Genomic DNA, 25,497 nt, shown 5'->3' with positions numbered 1-25,497 from the left:
TCCAAGATCCAGGCAACTAATTAGTGGAGCCACGCCTGCACAGATCCACTTATTAGGCGGGTGGCCCTTCATTCTCTTGTGTGCGGCCGCCGAGGCGTGCACCTTAGAGGGAGCTATCCGTGGACCACAGTTTGAGAACCTCTGCCTTAATCACAGAGGAAGTCTGTAGTAAAGCAGGGGTTAGCCCAGATCGCTGGAGTTCCAGGTAATCACTTCACCACTGCCATTCTTCCTCTCTCTATATGTGCACTGGAGTAATATGCTGTCCTTTGTCTGCCTATGCAGCTCCTATTAACAGCATTGGAGACTGTATGGGGTTCACAGGCTGCAATGCACTTTGGGGTTCCTGTGGATGAAAAGTGCTGTCTAAATCCAAGACATTACTTCACATAGACTGCCCCGCCCCAACATTTATTTAACCAGCAGAGTGAAAATCAGGGCCCCCAGTTCTGCCTGTGGGTTTGCCGGCCTGTGTAACTGAAGGCAGAGTATAGCTTAGGGCAGGGGTGGGCAAACTGTGGCCCGGGGGTCACATCCAGCCCTCCAGATGTTTTAATCTGGCCCTCGAGCTCCGTCCGGGGAGTGGGGTCTGGGGCTTGCCCCATTCCGCGTGGCTCCCAGAAGCAGCAGCATGTTCCCCCTCCAGCTCCTACATGTAGGGGCAGCCAGGGGGCTCGCACGCTGCTCCCACCCCAAGCGCTGCCCCTACAGCTCCCGTTGGCCGGGGACCACGGCCAATGGGAGCTGCAGGGGCAGTGCCTGCAGACAGGGCAGCGTGCCGAGCTGGAGGGGGGACAGGCCGCTGCTTCTGGGAGTGCATGAGGTATCCACTGCCCGGAGCCTGCACCCCTGACCCCCTCCAACGCCCCAACCCCCTGCCCCAGCACTGATCCCCCTCCCACCCTCTGAACGCCTCCGTCCCAGCCCAGAGCACCCTCCTGCACTCCCAACCCCTCATCCCCAGCCCCACCCCAGAGCCTGCACCCCCAGCTGGAGCCTTCACCCCTCCCTCCCACACCCTAACCCCCTGCTCCAGCCTGGAGCCCCCTCCTATACCCTGAACTCCTCATTTCTTGCCCCACCCCATAACCTGCACCCCCACCCAGAGCCCTCATCCCCTCCCACACCCCAACCCCCAGTTTCATAGACTTATAGAACTGGAAGGGACCTCAAGAGGTCATCTAGTCCAGTCCCCTGCACTCAAGGCAGGACTAAGTATTTTGTGAGCATTCACGGCCCGACATACCATTTGCATACCCAGATGTGGCCCTCGGGCCAAAAAGTTTGCCCAGGCCTGGCTTAGGGTGTGTGTCTGTATATAAACACAGGCAGTTTCACCGAAATAATGCGATCAGCCCTGGATCAGAGAGCGCAGAGGCTTAGTTGTCAGGTCATGCCTTTACAGAACATTTCTGTTCATACTGGCCACAGACATGCCAGGCAATGTAATGTAGCGAGCCCCCACCCACAGCACACCTGCTGATTTTGCCACGGGTCCGTAATGGAAGACAGCACGCAACGTGTCTAATGTGAGTAAGTCAGCACACTTGAATAATTGCTTATCTCCACCTTGAATAACATCCCGAGCTGAATGCCAAGCACGTCGGCCCCTGGAAAGAGAACAGCATGTTAGAGGGCGGAGGGAAATGTACTCAGCTATGATCCCATGCCTCACGTTCAAACATCGGGCCCACTTTGAGCTTGAACAGCAGATATCGGTGTCATTTAGTGATGGCCTCGGGTGCCTTACCTGAGGACGTGAATAGCGACCCGATCACATCAGACATAGTGATGTTCTTCCTGGTGTATTGTCTTCAGTCTGTTGGTTACCCTCCCCCAGCCATCCACCCTCCGGGCCTGATCCTCTGCTCCTTTACCTGTAAATAGGGTGACCAGATGTCCCGATTTTATAGGGACAGTCCTGATATTTGGGGCTTTTTCTTATATAGGTGCCAATTACCCCCCACCCCCGTCCCGATTTTTCACACTTGCTGTCTGGTCGCCCTAGCTGTAAATCAAGAGTAAATCCAGCGACGCACCATGGTGCTTTCCCGCAGGCTTGGGAGGAGCTCTCCGGAAACAAACCTGACCACCTTCAAACTCTCCTTTGCTGTGATGCCTGCAAATAGCTGGGCCCGTGGTTATGCATCTGGTGTGCTGAGACCACTGCCTGCCACGCTGACAGTACTGTCTCATTGCTTCCTCGTACTCCCCCACCTATCGTCTCTTGTCTTATACTTCATTTGTAACCTTTTTTTTGTTCTGTGTTGTACAGTGCCTAGCACGGTGGGTCCTGGTCCGTGACAAGGGCTGCAAGGTGCTACCACGAGACAAATTAATAAAAATAACAACAAAGTCACCAAAGACACAGAGGTGTGAAACCAGTGTAATCGGGCACTATGTGTGTGGGGGGCTAACAGGGCCTGATTCGGATCTCACACACACTGGCCTCACACCAGTGTACCTCATTTGACTTTTGTGGAGTTATTCCTCATTTACACTGATGTAAGCGAGTAGAGCATCAGGCCTCTCAAGCACAATTTACGCCTTCTTTTTTGGCCTTGACGGTATGGGAGCTACCCCAGTGTAGACTCAGCAAGGGGTGAGTTTAACCCTGCACTGCAAGAGCCTGGTGCAGGGATGGAGGGAGATGGACGGCACCTCCCCAGTCGTAGGGTACGTCTACACTACCCGCCGGATTGGCAGGTAGCGATCTATCTATCGGGGATCGATTTATCGTGTGTAGTGTAGACACGATAAATCGATTTCCGATCGCTCTCCTGTCGACTGCTGAACTCCAGCTCAGCGAGAGGCGGAGACAAAGTCGACGGGGCAGCGGCGGCCGTCGATCCTGCGCCGCGAGGACGCGAAGTAAGTGATTCTAAGTCGATCTAAGATACATCGCCTTCAGCGAGGCTATTCTCATAGCTGAAGTTGCGTATCTTAGATCAATCCCCCCACCCCAGTGTAGACCAGGCCTAAGATACACAATGCACCCATCACTCCTGCCACTGGCAGGGGTCATAAGGGAGGTCTAGTTGCTGGACTGACTCAGGAGCTGCCCGTTTAATTTCCAGCTCTACCACAGACTCCCTGTAGCTTAATCTACCCTGCGCCTCAGTTTCCCATCTGTGACATGAGGATAATACTTTCCTATTTCACAGGGGTGTTGTGAGGCTACAACCTGTAATGGCTGTGAGATGCTCAGTGACAAGGGCCATGTATGTACACAGATAAAAATGTCGGCACAAAACCAGACTTCTTGTAGGTTTTTCCTGAAGATGCACTAACTAGTCACAGGCTGCCATACAAATGTCTGTGCCTCCTGCTCAGGCCCGCTCTGTACCCGGGAGAGTTTTCTTAGGTCACTAGAGTGGTTGTGATTTGATTTTCGGGAGGTGTTGAGTGATGGCGGTTCCCACAGACGTCCACGGCAGTTCTCCTGGATGCACAGAAAATCCTATACACCTCTACCCCGATCTAACGTGACCCGATATAACACGAATTCGGATATAATGCGGTAAAGCAGCGCTCCGGGGGGGCAGGGCTGCGCACTCCGGCGGATCAAAGCAAGTTCGATATAACGCGGTTTCACCTATACCGCGGTAAGATTTTTTGGCTCCCGAGGACAGCGTTCTATCGGGGTAGAGGTGTATATAGCGCCCGTCACTCAATCTCTCTCATCTTGTGGACGCAATGAGGTGCTGTTACACTGCAGTTATGTGCTGCCTGAAACCACTCGAGGGCAGTCCCTTAGGAGGAAGGATGGTCTTGTCATTAAAGCCCTGGAGTGGGTTTAATTCCCACCGCTGCCATGAGCTTCCTGTGTGACCTTGGGCAAGCCACTTAATCTCTCTGCCTCAGTTCCCCATCTATAAAATGGGGACAGTGATGCTTCCTTTCTCCCATTGCTTGTCTATTTCGGTCGTAAAATCTTTGGGGCATGAGCTGTCTCTTACTATGTGAATATACGTGTCCAGCGCTCGGTGCAGCAGGGGCCCAGATCACATCTGGGATCTGTAAGTGCTACTGGAATATAAATAAATCTTCCTCTAAGGTGATAACTCCTGGGATAAATAAACTCTAGGGCTGAAGGTTTTAAAATCTGATTGAAGGGAGTAATGCCCCGTCCTAGCCAGCTGGCACCATTGAATGTGCGGGGAATGTTTCAGACAGCTGAGAGGTGTGTCCACTCTCAACACTCAGGCTCTGCTGAGGCTGAGATCAGCTGGGGTTTTAAAGCGACATGATAAGGTTTGGGACAGGATGGGACGGGGAGGGGCTCTTTGCCACTGGCCCAGGAGAAGATCCCGCAGGTTGGAAGATTGGAAGTGCAGCAGGGCTTTTGTCACTGGGGAGGATTCAGAATAGCTGGCAGGGGACAGCAGGGCTCTTGTCATTGCCCAGGGCTGGGGGAGAGGAGCCTCGAACTGCTCAGTGCAGATGCTGACAGAGAAGGAGGCGGTTTCAGGGGCTTGGTGTGGGTTCTGAGGCAGGCAGACCAGTGCAGATTCTGGCCAGCGCCCAGTGGCGGGTGTCCAGCAGCCCTGGGAAGTGATGGGAGAACAGTGACTCCTAAGTACCTATCATGTGCCCTGGGCCGGGGGACTGGAGTAGTTGGAGTAGGGTGAGGTGCAGCACTTCTGACTGCTCAGGGCATCTCCTGGGTGGCGGTGTTGGAGCAGAGCCTGGAGCTACCAGGGCATGACCTGGGCTGGGGGTTGGGGAACTCACCAGTGTATGGCCTATGGAGTCAGACCCGGGGCTTCAGGCGCTTCCTTTACTCTTTGGTAAAGCGATAGCAAGGAATTCCCAGCCCTGGCTGCCAGCCTGGAAAAGGGGCTGGTCCAGAGATGGGGAGGAGGAGGGGAAGCGGGGGAGAGAGACTCCTATCAGCTTCTCCTGCAGACTCTCCATCCCAGCCTGCTGCAAGGAGCAGCCCCAACACTGAGAGGGCTTTTCTTCCACCTGGGGGCAGGGGGCATCCCCTGGCCGCCCTTTTAACCATGATTTTTCTGCTGTGGCTCTGCTGGGGATTCTCTCTCACCTCTGGGCAGCAGGACTCGGAGCTCCTCGCTAGGTATCTGGAAGAGACGTTGATGGTGGATTCTAACTTCCCCTACCATGTAAGTTTCAAAGCAATGATTATTTTGTAACATCCAGTGTCCTGCATCTGGGTTATACCAAATGAGTTGCCTGGAGGTATAATTTAAAGTAATCCACCTGGGAGTCCTTTGAATCTATGTCTACCCAGGGCAATCAGGTGAGAGCAGCTCCCAGCACTTTTGCCAGAAGACCCAGGTGACGAGGCAGATGCTGACTGTATTTATAAGAAAGATTTTCTTGATTTCTCTCCCATTTGTTATAACAAACAAAGGAAGGTATGTGATTTCTGTGTTGAAATTCTGTTTCCTTCCCTGGGTGTTTTCCAACCTTCCTGCCCTACTGTCTCTAATTTGTCTTGTCTGTTTTGTTATTGATCTAAACATGGATTATAAGAACTGTGGGGCTGGGACCTGGTTCTCTTGTTCACACTCATGAGCATCATGTAGTTCCACAGGCAAATAATAGTGCAGTTAACTCAGCTTTGTTCACTAATGTTCCCATCCCCAATTAACTGTTGTTTATATTAGTGCCACATGTGTACATGGCACTGTGTAAAACAGTGAGAAACGGAGAGTAAGACACCAATAGCAACAAATATTTATGCAGTTTCCCCTTCCTTGTACGTTAGAGGTGATGTGGTTAGTTCACACAAAACTACAGGGTGTGTGTTTGTGTCTTTGCTCCCAATTGCCTTAAATCCCCAATGCAAGTCGCCTTTACCACCTCTCATTACCTCAAACGCTTGTCTCCTAAAGCCGCAGGCGTATTCCTTGAGAGACTGGAGCATGTCACACACATCGATTGGACCTATCACACCTCACTGTCAGATCTCCCAGATAGAGAGCACTGGCGAAGGTTAGTTACTGGCTTGGAGAATTTACCAGGAAGTAGGTGCTGTGGGAAGTAGTGATTAGTGATTCAGTCACTGACACTGAGCCCGTAATGAACATGGTGGTAGGGGGCACTGTGCTGCGGGTGTACCATCTGCCCCTGGATGAGGGAGATAAAGCTGAGGTTCTGGCCGGCTGTGCTAATTAAAGATCCGACCGCACAGTTTGCAAGAATAAGGGAGTTAACCCCAATGTCCTGGCCAAATTCCAAGTTGAGTAATTCTGATAGTTTAAAAGTTGGATGCAGCCCTTTTTTCCTGGAAACTCTTGAGCAGCGTTGCGGCTTGCTGCAGAGTAGTTGTTTTTCTGACCCATGCTAGACGAAGGGATCCCCATGCACCATTAATATTTCAGCTGGTAAAGTGCTTTATGATCCTTTGTGATGAAAGAGGCGGAGAGGATATGAGCCAGAGAGGATTATGCTGCTGGGTTATGGGGTGGCCTATAGTTACTTTTCTTTGTGTGGGGGAATTTTTTTCATGACTTGTGAGGGACAGTTGCAGATGGGAGGAAGGATGGTCCAGGGTTAGGTTCCCTGGCTTTAATCCCTTGTTCCCCTACAGACTTCCCATGTGGCCCTGGGCAAGTCACTTAGCCTCTGTAAAATGGGACAATAGCACTTCCCTATCTCACAGGGGCATAGTGAGGATCAATACATTAAAGGCTGTGAGGAACTACAGTAATGGGGGCCAGAAAAGTACCATGGACGCATAGAGAAACTTACCTCTGAAAAGTCCCATTAGCAACTGCGATTTGTTTGTGAAATGCCCCAAAGGAGAGATGAGAAGTCAGGCAAAAGTCTCAGAGTGGTGGGTCAGGCTGAATATTGCATCATGTTTCTATTTAGTGAATGATGATGCAAACCACTGAAAACACTGAGTAGGGGAAAGGTGCATTCCCTGCTAGGGAGTTACTCAATTTTGGAGCCAGTTTAAGGGGTGGGGGTAGATGTTCCCCTGGGTCCACTCTCCTTCCTTTTGCCCTCCTGCAGCCCCCCAGAAATTAATCCCTAAAGCCCTAATCTGGCAAAATCCTAAACACGTGCTGAACTGTGCACTCACGAGTGGCCCATGGAGGTGGCTCTCCTGGGGATAGTTAAGCACGTGCATGGATCTTGGCAGGTTCACGGCCTTCCTAAGTAATGTGGATTTTATCCACAGATGCAGCTTGGAAGATGAATTTAAAAAATTCCTGTGTCTCTGAAGTGAAGCAAATAGGGACATAGTCTGGGTGGGTAAAGTTAATCATTTCCCAGCTTCAGGGCTATTTCTGGGGAGAAATAGACTTTTGCGACCATTTGGAATGATGTCACTTAAGAAAAGGGTAATCAAATCTCATCTTTCAGGGAGTAAACTAATTACTGCAGGAGGGTCGGGGGCTGGAAGATATCCCAGCCCTCATGTCTAGCACAACATTCTCTGTGACCCTCCTTCTGTGAAGTGACCACTGCTTAAAGGCGGAATACTGGAGCAGCTGGTCTGATCCGGTAGGACAAATCTCACATTTTCAATGTCCATGGATTGATTTTGGTCACGAGAAAGGTTTTTGTCTGGTTCAAAAGTACCTCTTGTTCCCCAGCACATGAAGAGGAAGTGAAAGAAATAGCGGGTGTGACCACGACATAAACACAGGATGCTCTAAGAAAGAAGGAAGGGACTCTATAGCTACTACAGTAGATCAAAGAGTCAGGCTGGCTTCTAACTATTCAGTTGCTTTCCTGGTTATGCTTTCTCTGTGCTATTCTGGGTAGCTCTGATTTACTTTCACAGCAAGTTACTAGGGAGGAAGTCACCCAAGCACTGCATGACTTAGATTCTTCTGACTTGAGGCGGGACATATTGGCTGCATAGGTGGCGTGTAATGGAGGCTGGAGGAGGCTAAGCCTCCCCAAATGTTGTGCCGTTGTGGCGGGGGCTGGGGGAGGCGGTGGAGGATTACTGTACAGGCCCACGGGGCCTGTGCCCAGGGGCCCCGGCCAATTTGGGGCCCCCAGAAAAATCTCTCCCCTGCCACGGCCCCAGAAAGGAGCGAGCGGGGGTGGGAAGAGGCAGAGTGGGGGCAGAACAGGGGCGGGGCCATGGGTGGAGGTGGGCCATGGGGGCGGGGCCGCAGGGGAAGGGGCAGAATGGGTGGGGTGATGGCCATGGGGTGGCGCCATGATCCCACCGGGGCTGAGAGCTGGACCCTGGCTGGGGCTGAAGTCTCAGCCCCAATCCGAGGGCCCGACTGGGCTCTCAGCCCCCCTCCCTGCCCCAGCCAGGGCCATGAGGAAGAGGGGCTGAGCACTCAGCCCCCCACCCTCCACCCTGCAGGGGCCTGAGAGCAGAGAGTAGGGTGTGGCCTTGGCCGGAAGAGGTGGGGCAGAGGGCGAGCCTCCCCAAGAGGAAGCTGCACTCGTTGCCCATGATTGGCTGTGTGTTATTAGCCTGCTGCCCTGGTCAGAATTTCACCCCAAAACAACATCTCGCCACTTCCATGAAATCACGGGAGTTTTGGCTGAGACTGAATTCCTCTCTTTAGCTACAGGATAGGTTCAGCCTGTCTAGCAGCAATGTGTGCTTCTTCTACTGATGTATGTCACTCAACCCTGACCTGGAGGGGCTATCTCCTGATAGATCTCTTAGTGATAGTTTCGTCTCCCCAGCCCATTCAATGCTTGGCCCTTCTACTAAGATTGCCAGCAAGGCTATCAGTTAGTATCTATTGCATCAGTGGTGGTTTTTCTGGTATGGGCCAACTGTTCACTAGGTGCTTGAATAATACCACCAGACTCATTCCATGTGTGCAACTCAAAGGTTAGATGATAGCGGCTTTGGGTCACTACTAGGATGTGTTGGATTTGAACCAGCTCTTCAGAGATAGAAGATTTTATCTGACTACCGATAGGAACATAAGGATTGCTCTGCTGTATGAGAACAATGGTCCATCTAGTCCAATATCCCGTTTTTGAAAGTGATTAGTACCAGATACCTCAGAGGTAAGGGCTAGAAATCCTGCAATAGGAAGTTATGGGATAACCTGCATAAATGGAAAGTTTCTTCCTGACCCGCATCCGATAGAGGTTGTCTTATGCCCTGAAGCATGGGGGTTTATATCCCTTCCAAAACGTTCTTCTTGACTTAAGTCTCCTGAGTGCCCCACTTTCCCTATATTACCATTTAGCAAGATGTTGATCAAAGCAGTGGATGAGAAAAGAGTAAAAGTTCTAACACTGGAGACTTTTTCACTTTTCCCCAGTGCTCTTTTTAGCTTCCAACACGATGTAAACAGACATAAATTTTTTCTCTTTGGCAAGAAAATCTGTTATGTTAGTGTCAAATAAAAAGTGTCATTGCACGCCTTTTCTGTCTGGAGTTTCACCAGCATTTTAATAAACAGAGTGATTTCTTTGCATTAAGGCTATCCTGGTACTAAGTGATTTTGGGACCTGCTTTGAAGAAATCAAGACACAACATCTTCACTGCTATCCTTAAATCAATGGAAAGGGACTGCCATTTTGCTAGTGAAGGATGGATTTTTATGGATTTTTTCTCCCCTGTAGATTCTAATTTGGGACTTACGCAGCATACAGCCAAGACAGCGAAGCAGTTGCAGCTGGTGGAGACTGATACAATGGACGCGATTGTGCTGGAGCAGTGGTTGGCTGGCACTTTGTTTCACAATCAGCCTGATGGCTGGTTTTAAAAAGCCTCGCTCCATTGCTTACTAGGCAACGGTAGCTTCCCACTGACTGGTGTTAATGTTGATAAAACTTAGCCATAGTGCAGGTTTTTAGGTGATGTAAATCAACATAGCTCCATTCAAACTGATGGTGCTATGCCAGCTGTGAACCTGACACTCTATGTGGCTGTAGGCTAGTCAAATAACTGCTCCATGTCTCAGTTTCCCCAGCTGTGATCTGGGTACAATTATAAGCACATCATTACCCATGGTCTTTGCGTGTCAGTACACAGTCCCTCCACCCCCGCACTCCCTGCGTGTAACATGCTGCTTTGAAAAGCACTCGGTGACACCTTGCCTGGGAAAACCAAATTCCATTCCACAGCTTTGATCTGTGGGTCTGTTCCAACTTTTTTTTTTTATAAGTTTAATCTTAACAAAAGGGTTGCTTAGCCCTGGCTGTGTGAAAACAATTGCACTAACCAATGTCTGGATCGACTCCACTGCATTCTTTTTAAACAACCGACAAATCTTCCTTTCATGAACTTGAAAGGAGCAAGGCACGAGTTACAATATTTACTTAACCCTTTGCAGGTGGCGCGCAGAGTCCCAAGACAAGGCCGATTTCTGCAGAGGCTGGTATGTATCCTGCTGCCTATTTATTTCATTGCATAAAAGCAAGCACTCAGCGTGTACGTATTTGGATGCAAGCACGTGGGCGTGAATAAACGTAGTGGTGGCCTCTCCCAGGCTGAGAGCTCTAGAGGGTGCATTCCTGTCATTTATCCACACCGCAGGTATCGCATGAGTAGTGGCAACTGAAGCATGTCCCAACACTGCCCCATTAATCTTCTGCAACCCGTATCTGTAGAAACAAGGATGAACATTGCTTAGTCTGAGTCCAGCTGGGATCCAGCCTCTCTAATGTGACATCCAGCGAGGTGGTCAATCATTGGTAAATGTGGTGGTGATGTGGCCACTTATCCACTGAACCCGGGAGTAATATGTCTCACATACTGTAGGCCACTGACTAGCCATCAGATGGTAATAGCTGTCAATCTCTATGATCCTCAGCCAGATTTGAGCCAGCAGCATAGAGGTGAATGGGTCTGTATTCCTGGAATGACCTGTTAGGGGGCTTATTCCTTCACCCGCTCACTTCCCTGGTTCTGCTCGCATGAACAGAGAGCAACAATACCCGAAGTCCGAAGGTGCAAACAATTCAATGTTTATTGGGGTGAACTTCCAGCAAGTAATGATTCAAGTTTCCTTCCTCAGTGTCCCCCTTCCCAGCTCTGATGCCACAGAGCCTTGCCTGTGTCCCTGTTCCCCGCACTTAGCAAGACATGATTCCAATTCCCCCACCCCCATTCCCTGTTCCCATTTCCCCCTTACTTCCTGATTGACTGCAGACTATATAGTAAAACTTGAGTTCGGCTTAGCTATACCTTAACCAATCATTTTACTGAAATCTAACTAACCAATCCAAACACACTGTAACATAATTATTTAACCAATTATATCCCACCACCTTAATTGGTTTACACCCAACAAAATTAATTATGCCGCAGACAGAAACAATCACAGAACCAGACAGAGATTATACAGACAAACAATAGGGAAGTGGAAACTACAGTGATAGAACAATACAGAAATGAGGATTTCACACCCCAGCTATTGATAAGTGAGTTCTTGCCAGGCAGGATGCTATCAAACTTAAGTTTTCTTTAAATCTTTTAGGCTCTTCCCTTTCTCTGGAGGTGATCGATCGGGTCACCTTTCTAACAGCCCCAGATTGCCTTATTTCAGTGTGACTAGTTTGGAATGTGAGGATGTGACCGTTTGCTTCCCAGCTTACGGCCGCCTCTCCTGCTTAGCCAAAGGCCTTACTTAGCCTAAGAACAGGGCCTCAGACTGTCCCAATAAGAGAAGGCCATTACACCGGCAGACAGTGATTTTGATTCTTTCTTTTATACCTCTATAACTAGCTAAGTGATAAGAATACACCTAAATGCTTAAAGTATAGGCCTTTGCAGACAGGCCTGAATATCTATAACCTAACATGACCCAATCTTGGTTTTTACTTTTAATAAGAATTAGACACCAGGTCAAGTTGTTTTGATCAAAGCAACCCCCGCCAGTGAAAACGCAGGCGTATTTTTACTGCTCTTTTCATACTTCCCAGCACGCGGGGTAAGCAGGAATAAAATCCTCTGTTTGGCAAGAAAAATCTATTCTCTCGCTACAGTGAAATGCCTTGAAAAAACAGCGTCTTACCCTGCGAAATAGCAGCGCTCTCATCCGCTACCTCTAAGTGCCCCCGCGTTTGTTTTGAAAAAGGAATGGTTTTCTTAATGTCTCTTCTCGTCTTCCTAAGGGGCTTTAATAACAAAGAGTGGAGAAAACAAAACAGGGAGTGCACACGGACACAGCTGTAGGTCAGAACTTCATGCAGTAAGAAGTTGTGCAAGAACTCTAGGGAATGCATAAGATTTTCAGACAGGAACTTGGGCTAAACGCCAGCCAGAGCCTAGCCACCTGTTTTGAAACTACCTCAGCACCTCTCCGCTACTGTTCGCATAAAGAGTAACAAGAGTCAGCAGTTTCTCCTCTCCACCTGGAGGGAGAGAGCTGGGTGTGTGTGTCTGTCTCTCTGTCTGTCTGTTCAGCAGGATAGGGGTTGCCAATTTTGGTTGCACGTATTCCTGGATGGTTCATGCCTTGGCATAATCTTTAATTCCTGGAGATGCCAGGACAATCCTGGAGGGTTGGCATCTCTATAGCAGGGACCTCTACCATCAGAAGGGGGAAAACCTTGAATGAAGGTTTCCCTTTGCGGTCGACCTGAGTCCTGCGGCTGTTCCAAGTTATAAGTGGTAGCCCCCCTGCCCTCAATAGAATTCTAAGGCATTTGAGGCTTCAAATGAATCCAGGTGAAACTCAGTGGTTTTGACTCGGTTTTGCTGCTGCGTTTGGGGACGGTTTTGAAGCTGACCTTCAAAGTGAAAGTCAGGACGGTGGTGTGAACTCAGGAGGTTCGAAACTAGAGAAGATGCTGCACCTTGTGTGGCTCTAAATTATAACAGCTCCCCCGCTCTCTTCTTTACTTCCGCTTCTGATTGGCCATCCGATTCCTTATTGGAGTCACTTGCAATCCCAATAATAGCCAGTTAAATATACAGAATGTCATGGGCAGCGCGTGACTCCTGCATTTGGGGAGGCTGGGCCTAAGTGTTGTGGCCCCACTCCCTGCTCTGCCCTGAGGCCCGCCCCTTGCACTGCCCCCATTTGGCTTCCTCTCCCGCAGGCCCCACCCATGCTCCAGCCCCACTCTGCCCCGACCCAGCTCCCGCTCGGCCCCCTCCCTCGAGGGGCCCCCCGCTTGCTGCTCATGCCTCTCTGCTCCCTCCCCCGAGGAGCCCCCCCTGCCGGCTACCAGTGCCTCTCCGCCCCCTCCCTCTAGGGGCCCCCTGCTGCTCACGTCTCTCTACCTCTCAGGAGGCGAAGAGGTGTGAGCCGCAGGCAGGAGGGGGGTCACGTGGGAAGCTGTGGACAAGCCTGAGAGCCGGCTGGGGGGGCGTCATGGGGGAGAAGTACGAGAGGTGGGCAGAGGGGGTCTGCAGGGGAAGAAGCAAAGCATGGTAGAGTGAGGGCGGGGTCACGGAGGAGGCACGGGAGCAGGGCCTTGGGGCGCAATGTATGTGGGGTTACGGCCTGGACGCCATTTTGGCAGTGGTATTCCAGGGGAGACTAAGCCCCCCTGGCTTATTATACCCGCTGCCCATGCAGAACATTGAATGAAAGGACCCACAGAGAACTAGTTGAATTTAGAAATGGGCCTGAACCAAACCTCCAGATCAGAATTCCCCTTGCCTGGCACTTTAGGGGAATGAGATTCTAAGGCCCTGTCTACATTAGGGAAATTCACATTGCTGTAACTACTTCTGTGCATTTACACCAGTGCAGCCCTTAATGCAGATGCCCTGAGCCCCTGCTAAGCAAGGGGTTACACGGATGCAGCATAAGGCAGAACTTTGCCAGACCTGGATTTTTGCAGATGCCCCCTTCCTTTATAATGATCACGTCTGGAGTGTTCCAAAGTCAGCTCAAAATGGAGTGCCTGCTTCTGACGCCTGCACTTCCCCCCTTCTCATAGGGACTAGTCTTTTACTCTGAGAAGAGGCCTTTTCATTCTGTGATAATGAGACCATTATCACAGAAAGGGATTGCTCATTGGAAGAATGGCAAAAATGGGACCTACATTTGCTAGTCCACTCAGGTGCATCTGTGAGTTTATTTGTGTAATAGCGTTATCTCTCTGGCAGTCTTCCAACGTTGGAGGATCAGCCGTTTACTGATCAAGCCAACATGCCACAGAAATTTTTCTTGTTGGTTACTTAGAGCAGTTACATTAAGCTTAAGTCTTCCAAATACAAAACTTCTTGGATTTATGGGGATACTGCTGTCCAAGTGCGTATGAGCCCAGAGAAGCACTTCGTCCCAGGACTTGCGCATAAAAGTACATTCCCAAGATGCATAATTTGGCAATCAGCTCTCGACTGCTCCAATCCCTACATCATCCAAACTGGCTGGGGTCCAGAGTGTTCTAAAAAGGAGATTTTGCTAGATGAGACTCAGCCATGCGCATGTTTTCTATTAAGGCTATTCCAGCTATCATTTGAGAGCTATAGAACAGATCCTCGGCTGGCGTAAATCGGCCTATCTCCACTGAGTTTAGTTTAGCTCTGCTGGTTCACTCCCGCTGAGGATCTGGCCCTATACATTTTCAGACTTGGTTGCATGCATCCTTACTTGGCTCCAGTGAGAATTTGGCAGCATAGTGTAATGGCTACTGAGGAGGCCTGACATAAAATTTCCAGAAGCTAACAAGGAGATTTGTCTAGGACCGCGGTTGTCAAATCTTTCCCAGACCATGACCCCATGTCATGGCTGGACAAAGTTTTGGGAGTCTCCTCCTCTCTGGCCCTAAAGAAAGAGAAGGTGGTTATAACCCTCTGAAACCCATTCATGACCCCCACATTGAGAACCCATGATCTAGGACATGCCCAGATTTTACAAGTACTTCTCATAGCATATGTCTCGGCTCGCTCTGTGTAGAGACCTCGCACTGGCTCTGGGCAGAATGAATGTGGGCTGTGCCCTTGACAGTGCATAGGGAGGTACCATGCCTTTTGTGTAATCCAGGGGTCGGCAACCTCTGGCACGCGGCTCGCCAGGGTAAGCACCCGTGCGGGCTGGGCCAGTTTGTTTACCTGCCGCATCGGCAGGTTTGGCCGATCATGGCTCCCACTGGCCGCGGTTCACCATCTCAGGCCAATGAGGGCTGCGGGAAGTGGCGCGGGCCGAGGGATGTGCTGGCTGCGGCTTCCCGCCACTCCCATTGGCCTGGGATGGTGAACTGTGGCCAGTGGGAGCCATGATCGGCCAAACCTGCCAACGCGGCAGGTAAACAAACTGGTCCAGCCCGCCAGGGTGCTTACCCTGGCGAGCTGCATGCCAGAGGTTGCCGACCCCTGGTGTAACCTTTCCCCACTGATCCGAAGCCCTGATGAACCCCCCCACCCCCCGCCTAGGGTTCACAAAGGGGCTCTAACACTCTTCATCTTACAAGCTTTTATGAGGCTGTTTGTTCGCACCTCATATTAAATCCTTGTGTGCCGCAAAGAAATGCCACAGGGGGGGGGGTTGTTTGGCTTTTAACATCGATGGTGCTAATGGGTAACTCTTCAATTCCTACAGGAGACCAGGCCAAGGATGGCTGAGTTCACAGTGAAATCCACAATCATTTCCCGCTATGCCTTCACCACCGTTTCCTGCAACATGGTGAACAGCGGGTCTGAGGCCAAGGAAGGCACCTTTGAGATGCAGATCCCAGCTGCAGCCTTTATCTCCAACTTCACCATGTACGTGGCGCTTTTGCTTCTCCATGAGTTTCCGTCCCTTCTTGTCTCGCTGTGGGATGAGAGGGTGTGTGGTGACTTGTCCCCCTCCTCTGGCCCTGCTGGGCGCAGGCTGGGCCATAAGTCCAACAGCATTGGAGGGATGCTGATACCCCAGAAGATCAGGGCTCCACGAATATATTTGCTTCCCTCATGCTGAAGGCCTGCTGGTAGGTCTGGTTCTGACAAGCATCCCCAAATTAGAACCTCATCTCTGGATCAAGCCAGAGTAAATGGAAATCTCCGGAGAACAGGCTTTCTTGGAGCGTTTAACGGGGTGGTTTGCCCCATGGCTGGAGAAATTGGGGCTAAACCAGCCCTAGAGACAGGATAAACCACACCTGTCAGCTGCTCCCAGGATAAAAAAAAAAAAAAGCGGGAAGTTGCAGTAAAGAAGGGAAGTTCTGAGGTTTGTAGGAACTGCCGGGTGCAAGGAGGCTTCTGCAGTGCCCTGAGTCAGCAGGGAAAAAAGAAAGCTGAAGAAGCAGGAGAGAGTGGGAGAAAGTTGTCCAGGCAGGGGGGCCTGGGCCAGATCCCTGTCTAAGTAGGGCAGTGGCTGTAAAGGGATAATGACTGTGTAAATTTGAGTTTTGTGTTGTTTTGGGTTGATCAAGACACTGAACTGCTTGGGGCCTAGAGCACCTGTTTTGTATCAGAGAAGTAACTACATGGGACCTCTTGTGGGGATTGTTTGAATCATCTTTGAAATGTGAGTTCTTAAAGGGCCTTGAAGAGGGGGACCAGATAGGGTGCCACAAAATGACCTTTGCCTAGTGGGGCACTTTGGAGGCTGCCTGTGTTACAGGGAGACTTCCAGGTGGGCTCCATACTGCTTGTCCACAGCGGGGTTACCACCCATGGGGTATTCTAAGGAATATTTCTTCACTGGTATCAAATGTCCTAAGACCCATTACTAGTAAGAAACTATCATAAACATACAGCTAAGGGTAGCATAAAATCCCTCCTTTACCTGTAAGGGGTTAAGAAGCTCAAATAACCTGGTTGGCACCTGACCAAAAAGACCAATAGGGGAAGAAGATCCTTTCAAATCTGTGGAGGGAGGTTTTTGTTTGTGCTCTATTTGTTGTTCTCTCTGGGACAGAGAGTGACCAGGGCAGGAAAAACCATCTCCTAAAACCCTACCTGGAATAAGCATCTAAGATTACAAATTGTAAGTAATAGCAAGGAAATGTGTTAGATTATCTTTTGTTTTAGCTTGTGAATTTTCCCTGTGCTAAGAGGGAGGTTTATTCCTGTTTTTTGTAACTTTAAAGTTTTGCCTAGAGGGGAATCCTCTGTGTTTTAAATCTTATTACCCTGTAAAATTACCTTCCATTCTGATTTTACAGACGTGCTTCTTTTACTTTTTTCTTTATAATAAAGTTCTGTTTTTAAGAACCTGATTGGTTTTTAGTGTCCTAAAAACCCAAGGGTCTGGTCTGTGTTCACCTTGTTTACCTATTTGGTTGGTAGATTATTCTCAAACCTCCCCAGGAAAGGGGGTGAAGGGGTTTGAGGGGATATTTTGGGGAAACAGGAATTCCAAGTGGTCCTTTTCCTGAATCTTTGTCTCAATCACTTGGAGTTGGTAGCAATACTATCCAAGGACAAGGAATTTGTGCCTTGGGGAAGTTTTTAACCTAAACTGGTGGAATATAAGATTAGGGGGTCTTTCATGAGGGTCCCCGCATCTGTACCCCAGAGTTCAGAGTGGTGGGAACCCTGACAGAAGCGTTTCATTAGATCTGTAATTTGAAGCCTTTAAATCATGATTTGAGGACTTCAGTAGCTCAACCAGAGGTAGGGGTCTATTACAGGAGTGGGTGGGTGAGATTCTGTGGCCTGCAATGTGCAGGAGGTCAAACCAGATGATCATGATGATCCCTTCTGACCTTAGTCATATCAGATTGGTGGGCAGTGATCAATCCAGTAGGGGTTGATTTATCGCGTCTAGTATAGACGCAATAAATCAACTAGTATAGATAAGATAAATCAACCGCTGAGCACTCTTCCTTCGACTCCGGTACTCCACCAGAACGAGGAGCGCAAGTGGAGTTGACGGGAGAGTGTCAGCTGTTGACCTACCGCAGTGAAGACACCGCGGTAAGTAGATCTAAGTACGTTGACTTCAGCTACGCTATTCACGTAGCTGAAGTTGGGTATCTTAGATCGACCCTGTGCGGTAGTGTAGACAAGCCCTATGAGATGGAAGTCTGTTTGCAAGCAATAGCAAAACAGAGATTGATATACACTGATACAAAGGTAGGATTTGTTGCCATGAATAAAATGCTGGAGGTAGGTGTCCCTTGTAAATAGCTTTGTCCCCTGCTTTCCCTACTGTTGTCCTTTATTCACTTGGAATGACATGCTGAGCTGCAGAAAAGGGATGGTAACTGACGTTTGGGGACTACCCAGACGAGTAAGGGGTTCTATCACCGCCTCCTTTGTAACTTGGGGTGCCATTGTGCTATGCTGCTACAGCCTACAAGCATAAAGGCCTCGACCCTGGTTTCCACCACCCTAGTTACTCCTTGCAGGGTGATTTCAGCTACCCCTTCTGGTCTCGAGTCCCCCCCAAATCCTTCTCCCTGAGGGCTTAACTCCCTGACACTTGGACTTTTCCTCTCTGGTTCGTCACCCCCAAACGAGTGAAATCTGCCCCTAATTATCACTACACTGTGGCACACATACTCCTCGCAGTTTGCACAGCAGAGACCTGCTGGGGATAAAAATAAACAAAAAGTTTTATTTGATAGAAAAATCATAGATGTGAAGAGGAAACAGTAAGGCCTGGTCTACACAACAGAGTTAGGTCGACATGAGGCAGCTTACATTGACCTGTGTAAGCGTCTACACTACAATGTCCTCCCACTGATTTAACTCGCCCGCTACGCAGACCTAATAACTCCACCTCCCCGAGAGGCATAGTGCTTAGATCGGCGTAGTTGGGTCGATGCAGTGTCCATGTAGACACTGTGTTGCTTACATCTGCTGTTGCTGCCTTTGACAGCTGCAGTCCCTGTGCCCCGGGCTGACAGCTGCTGGCTGGGATTCTCTGAGGCCATAACCTGGTTGGCTTTAGTGGAGTTATGCCCACAGAGCACTTGGCCCGTTAGCCTATGCCCAGCACAAAAACATGCCCAGGCATTGTCAGTGCACTAGGACGAGCCCCACGTCCGGATTTGTCTCCGTGACTGTGGATCTGTAAGGCTGACGTCTCTTAACCCTACAGGATCATCGGAGACAGGATTTACCATGGGGAAGTCACTGCAAAAGTAAAGAAAACCAGCAATGAGGATAAAGAGAGGGACAATAAACATTCTAGTCCCTCAGATGGTGGGTGAGTATTGTTTCCTCTGGCTGTCATTTTGGGCAGAATTCTGATGTTACCCCTTTATACCATTAAGAGGTATTTCCTTTCTTCCTACTGCGAGACCTTTTTATTTCCCTGTGATAGGGCCTGAGATAGATCTAGTTTAACATAGGGACTTATACAGCCCCCACTACCATTGGACCTGAACATCTCACAACAGCCTTTGGAGGCAGGACTGTGCTGTTATTCCCATTTTACAGATGAGGTACAGAGAGGCTAAGTGACTTGCTGAAGGTCACACAGGAAGTCTGTGACAAAGCAGGGAATTGACATGGGGTCTCATGGGTCCCAGCCTAGTTTTCTAACCACTGGACCACCCTTATTCTCCCTCTCTCTGCTCTGAACTTCAGCATCTGTCAGACTCCTATCCAAGTGTAGTAATAAGAGCCTTTTAAAATCTCTCTTCCTCTGGAAGCCTGCTGTTTATGTACCCCTGAGTATTTCTGTTGCCTGTCTTTGCATCCTCATTTAACGGGTAACACTAGCTGCTGACACAAGGGACCCAGCCTCAGAAAACCGTTAACTTCAGGGTGTGTCTCATGATGTAAAAACAGCATGTGAAGGTCTCTTTGAATTTCCCTTGCAGGGAGAATGGAATGGAGACTTTCAAAGCCTCTGGCACTATTCCACGCAAAACCCACGCCATCTTCACGCTGCATTACGAAGAGCTCTTGAAAAGGCGCCTGGGAAAGTATGAGTATTCTGTCAGCATCCGGCCCCAGCAGCTCGTGGGCAGGTTACGCGTGGAGGTGAACATCCTAGAGAACTCGGGCATCAGTTCTCTGGAGGTGCTGCCGCTCCAAAACAGCAAGCAGAGAGGCAGCAAGAAAGTCATAGGTGAATAGAGTGTGTGGCCTACAGCGGTGATTGCGTTGCCTCTTGGGAACTGGGCTGGGCCTGGTTAGTACATGTGTAATGCCGACAGATCCTGGTCGTCGGCAGCCGGGATCGAACCTGGGATCTAATGCGCGAGCCTCGTCTACTGTCTGAGCTAAAAGACACCTTTCTCTTAACCAAGCCTGGAGCAGGCTCATCAATCTTTAGCTGGTCTTGTCACCACTAGAGGGAGACAGAGTGCCACCCCAAGCAGGCATGGGTTACACATGGATGGGATTAGGTGTGAAAAATCAGGACAATGGGTGGGGGATAATAGGATCCTATATAAGAAAAAGACCCCAAAAACGGGACTGTCCCTATAAAATTGGGACATCTGGTCACTATAGATGGGATGGAAGATCTCCAGTGAAACCCCAGGCTGCTGATGGTGTTGATTGTTCAGTAGACTACACTCTTCCCTCAGAATCGGCCATAAATCAGTATCCCCGTGTTGCATTAGGTGACACTGAGCTGCGGAGGGAGCCACCTTTTGGTGGAGTCATAAAACTGAGGCCTGGACCTTACACAACCATTGAAGACCATAGGGCACTTCTCACAAGGTAGGGAGCGGTCTGAACCCTGGTGGCCTGGCCATATGCCAGTGTGGGTTTCATATTTCAGTGCCATTTCATTTAGAAACATTATTCCTTACTTCCCCTCTGAGCCACTGTGGTGCAGTGTGGTTGGCACATTCCGCCTCAGAGGTGGCTGCAGTTCAGTGCTAGGTAGCTGCTTTCTGCATTTCGACTCTCTAACTATTTGGCAGTCTCCAGCCCCGATAGGGCGGGGATGCAGTATAATGGCAATGACCATTAAGGATTTTCAGGAGCTATAACGGTGGGAATTCAGCCTGCCTTCAGAGGTCCCTGGCTTTTGTGGCTTTGAGCCAGCATATGTGTACGTGCACGTCTAAACGGCTAAAGAAAACTTTGACTCCTATTGAAATTAGGGCCTGATCCAAAGCCCACTAAAGTCAATGGGAGTCTTTCAAATGACTTGGACGGGCTTTGAATCAGGCTTTGAATCAGATGCGACGTTCAGCATCTGAGAAGCCTCCTTCCTGGCTCCGGATCTCCTGGGAACTGCTGAAGTAACTTGTGTTTCCATCCAAGCGGATCAAAGCATACAGGAAATCCTGCCTTTCAGAACACGGGAAATGACAGTCTTTTGTCAAAGCAGCAGAGAGCAGGTGCAATGCTGGGGGTCTAGCGTTGCCCCATAGGCTGCTCAGAGCCTATTGTTTTTTTTGCAAATGGGCAGCATGGACCATAGGATGCTATGACTTTGTCTGGAAGCCACTGCACGGTAGCAAAAACTCCAGGCTAACATCAAGTGGGAGATGGTCTTGCACTTGGATATGAGCCTGAAGGATCATGGGTCTCAAACCCAGGTCTGGGGATCCCCAGACCACAGCTGCCTCCTGGCGTCTCGCTGGTACCAGCAGGGAGCATGGGCTGGGGGCTCTTTGCTCACAAGAGGCACTGGCCACAAAGCTTCCAATTGGAGGAGATGTCCGGCCTCTCTGATTGGCTCAGACTCACTACTTGAGTCAGAAGGAAGTATGGGTAGTTGTCTGAACAACTAAGTGAATCCCTGGCTGGCTGCTCCATTGGACCCTTCCTGTTAGCCTGACTCCTAAGCCCTGTTTTGTTCCTAATTCATGCCTTCCTGTCCTGCTCCTGGTTCCTGCTCTCCTGCCTTATTCCAGATCCCTGCTCCTACGCCCCACTCTTGGCTATTGATTCTGGCTCTGCCTCTTGGCTTGATGCCTGCCTCTGCTCTGACCCTTGGCTCAACCCCCACCTTTGTCTCTGTAGCTGACCTGAATCTTGCTCTGACCACTAGGTCTGACCAGCTACGTCCCGGTCTGTGACAGTAGGGTCAGATCCTCAGCAGGTGTAAATCAACATGGCTCCAGTGAATTCCGTGATTTACACTGTGTGAGGATCTGGCCTGAAACGGGTGAATATGGAATAAAACAAAAGTCTCAGTCCTATTCCTATCAAAGCTGAGGCCCGAGGATTGGGCCTGAATGCTGCTGTTGCCCAGTGAGTTCAGTGAGCCTCGGATCAGGCAGAGCATCTGCAGCCACTGTCGGTAGGGGAAAATGACAAAGGTTGTCGGTCCCCTTGATTGAGCTTAGCTGAGGTGAGGAAAGGATGTTTCCCCTTGGGGTAGTAGTGCATGGTGAGATGCATTTCTGGTGTTACGCTTTCCTCCAGAGCATCTGGCATTGATCAAGGCCGGAGACAGGATAACTGAGCAGACACACCCTTTGTCTGTTCGAGCACGCATGCTCCTGTATTGAAATGATACATGGAAAAACTCAGTATTGGAGCGGCCTATCCAAATGTGATCTGTGAGCACCAAACGTTCTGTGCAACACAGCAAGGGGTTTAAAGCATTTAATAGGAAAGTTGGACTCATCCAGTTCTCTTGTTATAAAAGTCTTCTCTGGCCATTAAAGCCTATGTAAGTGAGATATCACTTTCAATGGCATGACCAGAGGAGGGGACTGGAACTCAGGACTCCTGGATTTTATTCATACATCTGCTACTCACTCACTTTTGTGATCTAGATTGTCACCCTTATTCATGTTGAGCGGTGCCTCACTCCTCCAGTGGCAATGTTGAAACCAGTAAGCTTACCTCCGGGATGAGATGTGGCTCAGTGTAAAGAGGGGGCAATCTGGGCTCTCTAAACTTGAGCAAGTCATGTAGGCGCTCTGCTTGGCTGTCCCCACCCGTAAAACAGCTACAATGAGGCCTACAGGATTTCTCGCATAGGTGTTGATTAAAATTTAAAAAGTGCTTTGAGATCCTTGAATGAAAGGCCAAATTAGCAGAATAAATGTGAATGAGAGTAACATTTTCAGAAGCACACAAGTTCCGTTTTCCAAAGTGACTTAGGCTTCCAAGTCATTTAGGTACTTTCTGAACATTTTGCCCTGAGACACAGGGGTTTCTGATTTATTCTCAGTGATTCAAACTGCCGTAGCTTGCAAATCAAAGAGAAGCTTCTACCTTCCCCCCACCAAATGCTGACCCTGAAGATTTAGCATGGGGTATGAAATCAAGCTGGGTTCCTTCTGCCTCTGTAACCATGACCAGAAATATTTGAACCCCACCAGCAATGTCTGGGTATTGAATGTTTGTGAGTGAAATGCCTACCTCCTGTAGTGATTGGCACTATGAGCACGAACGAAATGAATGAACATTTTCCAGATAGATCTAGCAATCAAAACGTATCTGGCCATCACCCAGTCAGGGATTAACCTAAGACATCTCTGAAGTGCCGAATGCTTCAGGATGCATCTTCAGGATGCATTCAGAAGAGTCAAATTCCTGTCACCTGGCTAGATGTGCACTGGCTCTGCGGTTCCAGACGTAACAAGATCCTCGTGTGTCCATAAAGCACTTAAAGCAGGATGCAGATGGGACTTAAAGGCACGCAGAGAAGAGGTGCTCTCTGCTGAGGAAGGACAAGAGTCCCCACTCTCATATTTGTGAAGTAGCACAACAGTCTTTGTTGTTGCAGTGGCAATGGTGAACGTTGTATTTCTGGCTACGGATCTGAGCCACAAAGGTCAGACTCAGCTCCAGACTTCTCCACAGTTTGACAGAGGGCCTAGGTTTGGTTTGTTATAAAGATAGAGGCTGTTTGGGAATTCCGATTAGGTTTCCTCTCTGACTGACAAAGTGAAGCCAGGTCGCTAGTATGTTTCCTTTGTAAGCAGGCTCACAGACACACAAACCAGCTGGGTTTATGTTTTTTTCCAAAAGGAAGCCAGAGAGCACATGAGTTTGGGGAAATGATTTCCTGAGCTGGACAGGTGTCTGCTCCCTTTCTGCCACTGTAGCATAGATAAAACAGTGAAGCAGAAGCCGAGGCCAGGAATTCCCGCTCTTTCAGATGACCTCAAAACATAGCCACTTTCCACATGACGTCTAAACCCAGAATTCCCTATTCCTTCTGCTGAGGCCCCATCTCATCCACATCTGGTGCCCTTCTCTCCCCATGAAGCAGTTTGGTGAGAATGTTTTCCCTGCCAGGTACAGTAACCCCACATTCCCAGGTAAAACCCGACCCTGTGGTAGTTACCCCTGTTTCCTTTCCATTTTACAGCTGGTGCTCAAAACCTGGAACTGCAGGGAGGCTTTGCTTTACCCCGCTCTCCTTCCACCTCCCTAGATGCTCCCATTTTAAAGCTCTGGATGAGCTCTGGATTGGAGTGCTGTATCTGGCCTCTCCCAAGCTCTGATCAAGTTTGAATTTGGCCTCCCCTCTACACTTCATTGCTTGGGCACTTCACTCTGTAACATCAAATGAAGACAGATGTTCAGGGGTCAATTTTAGCAGGGGCGGTTTTGCTTTTGTTGGCCCGATTTGCACTGACAGTTGAATTCTGGGGGTTAATCTAACAATTGGCCTTCGTGCCTAGCTCACTGTGGGCACGAACCAGGCAGGTGGAAGCTCAAACATTTGGCTCGTGCAAGCCGTTCGTTCTGCAGGTCAAATTAGACCAGGGGTTCTCAAACTGGGGGTCGCCTAAATATAACCTCAGACTTTCCCCTCTAGGTCACTAGTTCAAATGGAGGCCAGGGTAGTAAGGAGCAGGCAGTATTTGCTAATGTCTATTTTATTTTGACATGTCTCCACGTCACGACGGGCACTAGCTAGTTTGTTGGAGATCTCGGTGGAAAGGACAAAGATTGACTAGGCAGAGTCCAAGCCACTTCCTTGATCATTCCTGCCCCAGTTGGTGACTCTCTAGGTGACCTTGGCAAAGACACCTAACCCCTCTCTCCTGGTCTCTAATGTGTGTCATGATCTCTACAATGAGGATAACACTTACCCACCTTTGTGAAGTGCTTTGAGATGATGAAAGGTGCTGGATAATTGCAAAGCCGTACCTAGCACTTCTTGATCTCAAAGCACTTTACAAAAGTGATTAGGTGTCATGATCCTCATTTAACAGATGGGGAAAGTGAGGCACAGAGAGGCTATCTGACTTGCCCATACAGGAAGCTTGTGGCAAGGCTGGAGCTAGAATCCATATCCCTAGATTCACCAGGTGGTGTACTTACCTGTGTCCAGGTAAGAGCCCCCTGAAATTTCTGATTGAGGGAAGCACATAGGGGAAGCTTGCATAACCACTGCCTGTGATATATGATGAGAACAAAGAGGGTGCTTCCATTTCCAGTGTGATCTGGAGCATTTTACTAACACTGAAGTAGGAGTAGAGAGGTTTTTTCACCTCTGTATTTGGCACTGGCATGACCGCTGCTGGAATCCTGTGTCCATTTCTGGTGCCCACAATCGGCACCAGACAAATTGCAAAGGGATCAGGGGAAAGCCGTGAGAATGATTAAAGGATTAGAAGACATACCTTATAGTTTTCAGAGTAGCAGCCGTGTTAGTCTGTATCCGCAAAAAGAAGAACAGGAGTACTTGTGGCACCTTAGAGACTAACAAATTTATTAGAGCATAAGCTTTCGTGGACTACAGCCCACTTCTTCGTGGGCTGTAGTCCACAAAAGCTTATGCTCTAATAAATCTGTTAGTCTCTAAGGTGCCACAAGTACTCCTGTTTTTTTTGCGGATACAGACTAACACGGCTGCTACTCTGAAA

The 25,497-nt window shown here is 49.3% G+C and overlaps 1 protein-coding gene across 2 annotated transcripts in view; it reads left to right on the top strand.

Moving 5' to 3' along the window:
• The first annotated feature begins 4,883 nt into the window (after positions 1–4,883).
• The window catches only part of ITIH5 (inter-alpha-trypsin inhibitor heavy chain 5), a 64,523-nt gene continuing 43,909 nt past the window's right edge, over positions 4,884–25,497 (top strand). The window contains exons 1-5 of one of the 2 annotated variants that reach the window (XM_034764487.1): positions 4,884–5,126; positions 10,251–10,295; positions 15,417–15,580; positions 18,849–18,956; positions 19,576–19,826. In XM_034764487.1, coding sequence (XP_034620378.1) covers positions 5,007–5,126; positions 10,251–10,295; positions 15,417–15,580; positions 18,849–18,956; positions 19,576–19,826 — 688 coding nt within the window. In that variant the 5' untranslated portion in view covers positions 4,884–5,006. The remainder of the gene's footprint in view (positions 5,127–10,250; positions 10,296–15,416; positions 15,581–18,848; positions 18,957–19,575; positions 19,827–25,497) is intronic. The other variant, XM_034764496.1, reaches the window with a different exon arrangement.

The sequence above is a fragment of the Trachemys scripta genome, chromosome 1 (assembly GCF_013100865.1).
Source record: "Trachemys scripta elegans isolate TJP31775 chromosome 1, CAS_Tse_1.0, whole genome shotgun sequence".
In the NCBI taxonomy this organism is placed as follows: domain Eukaryota; kingdom Metazoa; phylum Chordata; order Testudines; family Emydidae; genus Trachemys; species Trachemys scripta.
Note: the sequence above shows the minus strand (reverse complement) of the source record. Positions and strands in the feature narration are given on the sequence as shown.